Source organism: Nansenia antarctica (assembly GCF_963989245.1).
Source record: "Nansenia antarctica genome assembly, chromosome: 5".
NCBI classification, from domain to species: domain Eukaryota; kingdom Metazoa; phylum Chordata; class Actinopteri; order Argentiniformes; family Microstomatidae; genus Nansenia; species Nansenia antarctica.
In genome coordinates, this window is record NC_137690.1 from 60,820,967 (window position 1) to 60,832,027 (window position 11,061).

Here is an 11,061-nt window from a genome sequence, read left to right on the forward strand (position 1 = left end):
CAACTTAGTGAGCTGTATAAGATTTATAGGACACTAGTTACAGCAGTAGTAAAAGAAAACATGTGTTTTGCAAGCAGTGGGGTGTGAAATTAGGTTTGGCTACAGAATTCTGGGCCTGTACTTACCATGAGGAATTAACTACACTAATGAATATAGAGGGTTATGAATCCTAACCTGAGATACATGATCATAACCTGAGTTTTTGCATCAATATCCAATTCACGTCAATGGTTGAGTTTTAATTAAGCATTTGCATCTCAAGTTCAAATTCAGACCAAAGAGCTTAGATTAAAATACTATTCTTTCCCAGTGTAGGTTTACTGGGTAGGGGGACTCACCAAACATACAACTTGGTGTAAAAAAAAGATCACAGGTTATTAAATGACACAAAGGGAAATATATCACTTAGTGAGCTGTATAAGCTTTATAGGACACTAGTTACAGCAGTATTAAAAGAAAACATAAAGATGATAATCGTAATAAAAATACTGCAGCTGTTTATAACGATATACCACACTGAGGGATGTACTCATTGGGACTTCATTATACATTTTGTTATGTTATATCTAAATTCGCTACAAATACAAAAATAATATCACAACAATATCTTTCTGACCATTTTAGGGAGGTTGGGGTTAGGTGAAGAGAGCAGGAGAAGAATAGCATGACAAGTCTGTCAGTGAGAGTGAAGGCCAATTCAGCATGTATCAGAGGAACAGGAGAGAGGAATAGTGTGCATTATGTAAACCATGAGAGTCGTGCCTTTAGCAATAACCATTAGATACAGAGTATATGTCAGTCAAAGTATGAGTGATCTATAGAGAACATTTCTCTTTTGGGGAATGAGAGGGAGAGATATAAGCAAGAGTGTAACATGAGTGACAAGATTACGGTGTTGTCAATCTGAAGAGCAATGATATATAGGTATCTACCTGATGAAAGATGAGATGAGAAATACTTCACATGTAATAAGAGTAATGGAAAGATGCACACACATGGTAAGGGGGCATATCATATAGATGTCAACATCATAAATGACAGGACGAGAGATGAGTCAATCGGAAGGAGTGCGGTCAGTCAGTCAGGGGTGAAAGAGCACAGGTGAGCTGTCATTCTGAAGGGTTGTACAGGTCACCAGAAGAGGGCAAGTGCAAATGTCCGCCAGTTACATTGGGAAGCAGGGAGAAGTCTGGTAGATTGTTCAGCCGAGAGCGCAGTTCCTTCCGTACCTGGGTCACACGTGCCAGTTTGCGCTTGTACTCCTGAAACAACAAAAATAGGTGTGAATATTAAAACCAGAATCATTTTTGAGGTACAACTAAGGATCTAGATTACACATGGAATACAGTATATAGTTGATGTATGACTTAAGAAAAACATGGCATTACAATTTTAGGAATATTTATATCGGTTGAGGGGTGGTTGTTAAAGACACAAAGGGACTTTAAAAGAGAAAGAGAAACTGATTCAGGTCAACTACCTGTTATATTTGCAAATAATGTGAGGTCAATTACCCCTCGCAAGTAATGTCACACTGTCAAAGAGTGGCTTTTTCATTGAAAAGCATATTTCAGGCTGTGTATTTCACCCTCATTTTATATTCAAGGTTCTTTCAAGTTCAAGATTCACCATATGTGGCATCCAAAAACCTGGATGACATAGGCAAAGTGTCTGACAACCATTCAGTTTACCTCCAAATGTCTGATTTACTAGGCTTATTTAGGCCTGTGTGACAAGTCTAACCATTCAAATAAGCATCACTATTATAATAGAAAATGGATGCATTGATGAAAAGTGCAGCACAATTTTGTATTCACTCCTTGGCCACTTTCTGGACTTGCCAGAAAGTGGCCAGAGTCCTGACACTAATGCTACAAGCCATTCCCCTACCCTTCTTCTACAGTTTAGTCTTAACTTGTGTACTTTCCCACATACATTTTAATGGGCACTTACTCCAATTCATTCTCATTTAAATTCATGTGGGAAAGTGCACAACCGCATACTTCCGGAGAAGGGTGGAGAAATGAACATATGTGATCAAATGCATGTTGAAAAGAGGTCAGAGTGCACTTGTGTATGGTCTGTGTGTTTGCCAGATGTGCAATCATATTTACTGAACACTAAATCACTATCTATATGGATTTCTTTTAAATTAAGAAGGCCTTCTATTACATCCTACAACTCTACTAGCATAGCGTATAGAAAACAAACATTCACTAATCACAAATCTTTCCCTAGCTCCAAAAGTCCCCTATGCACCTGTTGGTATCTGAGGGGTTTGGATGGGCGTAAGCAAGTAATATAGTAGTAACTCATCCTGGTCCTCTGATAGGCTAGGTAGAATTTTCTATGCACTGCAGTTCTCACACCTATTCAGTCCTTTCATGTCTCATAGGGATAGTGAGTAGGGGGTTTGCAACTGGACACCAATTACATTAATGTCTGGGTAAGTTTAAAGTCTTACATTAATGTCTGGGTACGTTTAAAGTCTTACATTAATGTCTGGGTAAGTTTAAAGTCTTACATTAATGTCTGGGTACGTTTAAAGTCTTACATTAATGTCTGGGTAAGTTTAAAGTCTTACATTAATGTCTGGGTAAGTTTAAAGTCTGCCCTGCTTGTTTCAATTTGTTGTCAACTGGATTACACATCACATGGAAGCTTGTTGTCATGAAGTAGGATTGCCTACAATAACTCTTACATTTGTGAGAATGTTGTGTAGGTAAATAATTAAAAGCAGCATAAACCTAAGACAATTTTCACAAGAGTCTTACTTATTCAAGATGTGTTCTATTCTTGTGCTTGACTTATTTTTTTTCTGTTACAAATAGTACTGTTCTATAGCTTCACATCAATCAACAGTAAGGGCATTTTACCAGATATTTGACCAATCTGCGAAGTAAATCGTTACCAAGAAATGTCTTCACCAATGTGTTTCTAAAGGTGTGTAATAACATGTCCTAAAAGGTTGAAATTCAACTCCTGTGGGAAACCTCATAAAAAACTGCTCAAAGTTGGGGTACCGATAACCGATTTTCGAAAATACTTAAATTGGACTTGAGTAACTTTTGAGGGGTCAAACTAGGCATTTTTCATGATTCTGAGTTGATTGCAAGCATTTATTCAATGCTTCCACCTCTACTACCACCTCCACTACCACCTCTACTACCACCTCCACTACCTACCATCTCCACTACCACCTCCACTACCACCTCCACTACCACCTCCACTACCACCCCCACCACCACCTCCACTACCACTACCTACCATCTCCACTACCACCTCCACTACCACTACCACTACCACCTCCACTACCACTACCACCCCCACCACCGCCTCCACTACCACCTCCACTACCACCACCTACCATCTCCACTACCACCTCCACTACCACCCCCACTACCACCTCTACTACCACCTCCACTACCTACCACCCCCACTACCACTACCTACCATCTCCACTACCACCTCCACTACCTACCACCCCCACTACCACCTCCACTACCTACCACCCCCACTACCACCTCCACTACCACCTCCACTACCACCCCCACTACCACCTCCACTACCACCTCCACCTCTACTACCACCTCCACTACCACCTCTACTACCTACCACCTCCACTACCACCCCCACTACCATCCCCACTACCACCTCCACTACTACCTCTACTACCACCTCCACTACCACCTCCACTACCACCTCCACTACCACCTTCACAACCACCTTCACTACCTACCACCCCCACTACCACCTCTACTACCACCTCCACTACCACCTCCACTACCACCTCTACTACCACCTCTACTACCAAACACCTCCACTACCACCTCCACTACCACCTCCACTACCACCTTCACTACCACCTTCACTACCTACCACCCCCACTACCATCCCCACCTCCACTACCACCTCTACTACCACCTCTACTACCACCTCTACTACCACCCCCACTACCACCTCCACTACCACCTCTACTCCCACCTCCACTACCACCTCTACTACCTAACACCTCCACTACCACCTCCACTACCTACCACCTCCACTACCACCCCCACTACCACCTCCACTACCACCTCTACGACCCCCACTACCACCTCCACTACCACCTCTACTACCATCTCCACTACCACCTCTACTACCACCCCCACTACCACCTCCACTACCACCTCTACGACCCCCACTACCACCTCCACTACCACCTCTACTACCACCTCCACTACCACCTCCACTACCTACCACCTCCACCTCCACTCTGAGTATTATGCAGCTAATTTAAATAAATGTATATGTAAATGGTAAAAAAAAGGGCGTGGCAGTTTCTCTACCAGGAAGTGGTCTTGGTGACAAATAAATGCTTGCAATCAACTCAGAATCATGAAAAATGCCTAGTTTGACCCCTCAAAAGTTACTCAAGTCCAATTTAAGCATTTTCGAATTTTCGAAAATCGGTTATCGGTACCCCAACTTTGAGCCGTTTTTTATGAGGTTTCCCACAGGAGTTGAATTTCAACCTTTTAGGACATGTTATTACACACCTTTAGAAACACATTGGTGAAGAACATTTTTGGTAACGATTTACTTCGCAGATTTTCATATGTTTCCCTTACTATGTGCCTAACTTGGTACTCAAGTGCAGTACTTCGTAAAAAATTAGTTTGATTGTTTGTTAATGCTGCTATTGCTATGACACTCAAAAATGAAGTCCAACAAACTGGACTGGATTCATGTTACCATCACCAGTAGGAACATATTTAACAGCAAATAACAGCACTCACAGATTCAGTTTTATTCTTTATTTTCTCTTTCTTTCTTTTATTACAAGAGAGATTTGTTGAACTGCAGACAAACAGACCAGGAGACTTAATCTTGCTCAATTCCTGTGGATAAAGGCTGGACAGTTAAGCATTCAGTAGGTCAAGTTGATTAAAACCTATAGCAGAAATAGTACAAAACTATGGAAATTGTGTGTAGTTGTTTTGCAAGCAGTGGAGTGAGAAATGAGGTTTGGCTACAGCATACTGTACTTACCATGAGGAATGAACTACACTAATGAATATAGAGGGTTATGAAACCTGAGATACATGATCATACCCTGAGTTTTTGCATCAATATCCAATTCACATCAATGGTTGAGTTTTAATGAATGAAGCTTTTGCATCTCAAGTTCAAATTCCCCTCATTCAGCTTAAACTAAAACACTATTCTTTCCCAGTATAGATTTACTGGGCAGGGGGACTCACCAAACATGCAACTTATTAAAGCAATATATCACAGGTTATTAAATGACACAAATGGAAATATATCACTCAGAAAGCAGGGCACATAAGTGTAAAGGGGACATAACAGAAGGTGAGACAGACAAACAAATAAATAAATGGCAAGGCTAACAGTAACATGTGGGTCAAGGAGAGACAAAACGTGCAAAGGAGACAATAAGAGACATGCAAGACTGACGGACAAGGACAGGAAAGAGAAAGAAAGAAAATAAGTGATTATTTACGCACTTCTAGTTTCTGCTCATTCTGGACCAGGCCATCCCTCTGGCTGTGCAGAAAAAGCGTGATTGTACGCGTGAGCTGCCGCCGGTCATCAATCTCCGCTGCCAAGCGGCCACTGTAGTCTGCCAGCAGCATACACGCCTCCTCCACCAAGTGAGACAGACGCTCCCCCGACTCCTTATCTGAGACACACACGGCGAATGGGGGGCAGAGAGAATACTTTAATCTGAGCTGAAATGGTTTGGTGAAACCGATGGCGGCAGTAGTGTTTGTGTGTGTGTGTGTGTGTGTGTTTCCTCTGTAGCTACACAGCAGTCGGGCTGCCCGATCACGTCTCTTCACAACACTGGCTCCCCGCTGGTGGAATGAGCTCCCCACGGCTGTCAGAACGGCAGAGTCACTACCCATCTTCCGTCGTAGACTGAAGACCCATCTCTTCAGGTTACATCTTAACTGCTCCTCCTGAGACATCTTCTGACCCTCACCACTACGTCTCCTAAAGACACCCGCTTTCCCCTCTACTGTGTCCCTAAGAACTTCTATTGCCCCCCTTGTACTGTTTCTCAGTTTCTCCAATAATAATAAAAAAATTAAAAAAAGTTTTAGTAGAAGGCGATAATAGGGAGAAGGTTTTTCCTTCTATCAGTGGCCCCGGGCCCGAGCTAGAGTACTCTTCCTGCAACGAATGGTGGACTGCTGATTCACATGCTTAGTATTCAAATGTATTGATTGTAAGTCGCTTTGGAATAAGGCGTCTGCTAAATGCCAAAAATTTAAATGTAAATGGAAGGTGGGTTGTGTCTACTTACCTGTGATCCTGTGCAACAGTGACGTGTCCTGCACCTCAGCGGGCAGGGAGGAGATCCGCTGACGCAGCGCTAAGTCTCCAGACGCTGCATTCTCCAGCTCCTGCAGGGCCCGGACTAACTCTGCCGTCTGAGCGGGGAGGACAGAAGGGAAGAATGGACGAGAGAGGATAAGAGGGAGGAGAGGAAGGAGAGGAGAGGAGGAGGAAATTGGGAAGAAAGGCAGAGGGAAAAGACAATTTGCAGAATGGGAGTGGAGAGAGAGGCCCATACAAATTAGGTAAAATCAGTCCTCAAAACAAGAAAAGGTTTCATCAAAACAATTGGGATAGGTAGAAACAAGAGGTTAAAGGGACATTTCAGCTTTCATGTTTACTTTACAATGGTTTACATACCTTACATGTGCTTTGTAGTTGGCCTGTGTGCATGTATTCTGTACATTAAACTGTCACAAGTCACATTGCCAGCACCAGATTACTTTAATTCAATCTGTAATAAATGTTTCTCAAAGTTGCATTTCGAATGCTCTTCCCATCTATCGGCTGAAAGTTGTTTACTTTTCCTATGTGTGTGGTGACCATGACGTGGAGTCAGCTGGCTAGGGGCAATCTACCAAACATCATTTGACTGAAATACAGAGTTTGTCACATTTAGTTTGCTTGGTGCATCAGTGTCACCTTTTCAAACAAGTATATATCCACTGACAACTGTGCAGATTTTGAGAAACATTTATTACTGATTGAATGGAACAATCATGGTGTTGGCCTTTCCCATTCCATTAGCAAAATGTGACTCATGAAGGTTTGATGGATATACAAAATGAATGAATGAATGAATGAATGAATGAATGAATGGTCTTTATTTGTCATTGATATAGTACAGGTACCAAACAACGACATTTGGGAGGGGGGGCTCCCCTGGTGCTAGGAAAAAAAAAACTAAAAAACAAGAAGGGAAAGGAGCTGGTTTACATAAATAAAGGCTATGTACACTATCCACTATACTACACTATACAAATAAAACACTGTGCTGTACTCTATGCTATGCTATACCTATTCTAACATTTCCTATTCTCTGAACCTTATGTACCCTAGGGTTGTCATATTGCACATAGTGTTATTGCACATTCAGTTTGCAGGTTTGAAATGTACACATTTGTGTTTCAGTATTACACTTGATTTCAATCTAGTAGCTGCCATCAATTTGTCTAGATTGTCCAGGGCCTAGAACCTAGGTCTTTGCTGTGTTCAGGGCCTGAATGGCCCTGGGGTAGAAGCTGAGCTTCAGTCTGTTTGTCCTTGCGAACATGGCCCTGAACCGCCTGTTCGAGGGCAGCCGAGCAAAGTGTTCGTACCCAGGGTGGGATGGGTCTCTGGAGATCTTGGAGGCCTTCCTGAGGCAGCGTGTGTTGTACAGCTCTTAAAATACATGCCACAATACCTGCACACGGTCCACTTGTAAGGTACGTAAAACTACTGCTGAAGTAAAAATGAGGGATGAAATGTAACTTTAATACAATTACAAAGGACCTCTATTTGGCTCAAAACCTCTGCCATTACATCTCGCAGCCCTGACCACAGAACACACAATCCACTCCCCCACCCACACCCACCAACTTGAGGTGTAGGGTTGCCCCGTACCTGTGGGGGCTCTGCTGGGGAGCTCTGGGAGGCAAAGTCCTCGTCATCTAGTTTGATCTCCTCATATGGCCTCTTTTTCGCCTTCTTCTCTCCCTCTGTGGAACATGGAAAAGGGGTGAGCATACATGGAAAGAGAGAGATTCTACCTTGCCTATCAGATATTATCGTATTGCTTATACCTGTCAAATACTTTTGAACTACAGGAAGTGACAAGGAGTAGAATTAGGGAAAATAACATTATTGAGATGCGGCCGACCTGTGTTATCAGTTACACTTACGCAAGACCTGTGAGAGCTTGTCCAGCAGGTTGTTCTCGTACACAGCTCTCTCCTGCCAGATGGACAGAACCCGACCCAGCTGTTTCTTACAGCCCTCCTCCCCTTCCCTGCAGACACAACACAGGGCAGCAAAGCCGTGTTCAATTACCATCATCAACAGGTTTATGTATGCTACATGAACAAAGGAGGGGAAGTGGGGGCTGGAAGTTTTCAATGGATTCAATAATTTCACGCAACTGATATTATACCAGCTATTGACTAGCTTTATTGTTTTTCCATTGTAGTTAGCTTACTTCAATTAACAATAGTGAGCTAGGATAGACACATTTGCTAGCTAGTATAGAGTAGATATGTAGATATCTATTTCCTTTTAAAATGACTTTAAAATCAACATATATTTCAATAATAATGTAACTGGTGATTCTCTGGTTTAGGACAGTTTGAAGGCTTTTCTCATCCCTCACCTGGAAACGTGTTTGAAGGCATCAACGATGATGGGAGCAAAGTCCTGGGTGAACTCTGGTCCTTTCCTCTTGCTGTTCTGGATGGCATCGTTGGCTAGGTAGAGGAACGTGAGCTTCCGTGACACCTGGGCTGCAGAGAGAGACCAGTCAGCTACACAGAACATAGTCTTTATTGAACAATGAACATATATTGAACTTAAGACAGAAAGCCTGCCAACTGAGGGAAGAGTCAACAAATCCATCTGCTGGGCTTGAATCACGTGCACAAACAAACAAAACATTTCTACATTGACTAAATATGAGCAGAAAGCTTCACATACAAGCCTAATTTAAGGTTAATTAGGCTACCTAAGATCTACCTAAGATTCTAAATTAGGCCTATGCTAAATTAACTTACAAGTGTTTCCTACTCTAAACAAACACACAAGCCATGCCTCTCCCTGGTTACTGCTAAATGTTCCTAAAGAGAGTGAATCAACCCCTTACCCCAGCCATCAGCCCCACATGAAAGGACAATCTTTAAAGCCAACACACACTCACCATGGTTACAAAGGAGCCCCAGATAATGAAGCACATTTTAAGATCATCTAAAGCCCCACTTCGTTAATGTGAAGCCTAGTATTGTCTTACAGCTTTGATGTAATAAAAAAAGAACTGTAAGATATTACTGGATGATTATCCTATTAGCCTAGTCGTTATAGAAAAAGATGGCCTATACCTATTCATTCCAGAAGTAGGCTCAACATGAGCACTCAACAGTGACAACTGAGAAACGGAACAGGCCACTGAAAGCTACAAAATGAGACCACAATAATGCTAATCAGAAGTACTGAGAACCCTCACTATAAAAGACACCAGAAGTCCCCAGAAAAATCTCAGCTCCCAAAATACAATGACCACCGTGGATATCATTAGGCACTAGTACCCACAGGAAAACGCTGCAAACACCAGAATGCTGTCACCAACATGCACATTATGAGCTCCTGTAAGATATACCTACATCTCATTACCACTGGGCAGTAGAAAAGATAAGCATAGACCTGACACTCTATAGCCTACTTGGTCTAGGCCAGTGGTTCTCAACCCTCTCCTCGGGGACCCCCAGCCGCTCCACATGTGTGATTTGTTCCACCACCAGCTCACCTGATTCAACTGATCAAGTACAAACCATAATTGCTCTATACTTGATCAGTTGAATCAGGTGTGCTGGTGGTGGAACAGATCAAATATGTGGAGCGGCTGGGGGTCCCAGAGGAGAGGGTTGAGAACCTCTGGTCTAGGCTATATTAGTTCAGATAACACCCCCTTCTTCTTTTGCACATTTCCAAGAATTCTGTTTCTAAGCACGATACTCACAAATCTGCTCTCAAAGCATCAATTTGGCATGGAAAAACACAGCTGAAAACAGTCAGCAACAACACAACAGATGGGAAGTGGCATACAAATGACTATTGTGTGTGGGGGGAAAGTACTTGACAGTTCATGCAAAATATGTCATCATTCTGTGAGCAGCATTCACTGTGACAAATGCCCCCCCCCTCTCTGAAGACACTGAACAATTACTCAATGAAATGTGACCAAGCTTGACTTACAATTGTGGATATTGTTGTAGTGTTGCAGGCATGTCATATAAAGGTGGTGTGTGGTGTTTTTTGTCAAACCACGTTACCACCTTTTTATGGCTTTATGGCTTTATTGGCACGGACTTGGAAGCTAGACTGGAGGCCTCATGACCATTAGCACATCTCTGAAACAAGACCTAGCTAGTAGATTTCCCCCCCCCCTACCCGTTGGCATAGTAGCTGAGAAAAACAACACCATTCACAAAAACAGGTTCACACACATACATAGCCACAGACTGGTGATGTTACAGTGCTTTAATACTAGTTAGCTAGATAAGAGATTGAGCGAACAACATATTACATGCATGCATTTGATGGGTAGGTTGTGGTTGCTGGATCATGGATGGTCACACTATCCAGATCTCGCTAGTCAAGCTGACAAGGAATCTAGCATCACAAGTACTAGTGCTAATCACCTACCTAGCTACAGGGCTACATCTCTGATTGCAACCATTCATACGTAGTTCAATAGCTCAAGAACGTTAGAAGGGTAAGCATTACATTTATGAATAGATAGATTCGCTTTCACATTTCTAGCTACCTTTTTTCAGCTCGTTGAGCCAGACGCTAACGATGGTCTTCGAGTGTTTTCTGTGATGGATGAGCCACAAGGACAGTGTCTGAACACTTTGCTGGGAGTTGCTGAGCTCCGATAGTTTCTTCTCCAAAGCTGCCTCGGAAAACGCCGACATATCGACCCGTTTTCAGGGGGGAAGCACAGAGGGAGAGGTAGTAGAAATGTCTCTCCCA

The 11,061-nt window shown here is 42.7% G+C and overlaps 1 protein-coding gene across 1 annotated transcript; it reads right to left on the bottom strand.

The window, feature by feature from the left end:
* Positions 1 to 1,109: 1,109 nt before the first annotated feature.
* On the bottom strand, positions 1,110 to 11,061 carry slc30a8 (solute carrier family 30 member 8; the record flags this gene model as incomplete). Its single annotated transcript, XM_080531796.1, has 7 exons — positions 10,853 to 11,061; positions 8,690 to 8,819; positions 8,226 to 8,332; positions 7,948 to 8,042; positions 6,311 to 6,437; positions 5,508 to 5,683; positions 1,110 to 1,262 (listed from the first exon to the last, which is right to left on the bottom strand). The coding sequence occupies exons 1-7, from the start codon at positions 11,001 to 11,003 to the stop codon at positions 1,110 to 1,112; spliced, it is 939 nt and encodes a 312-aa protein (XP_080387922.1). The 5' UTR covers positions 11,004 to 11,061.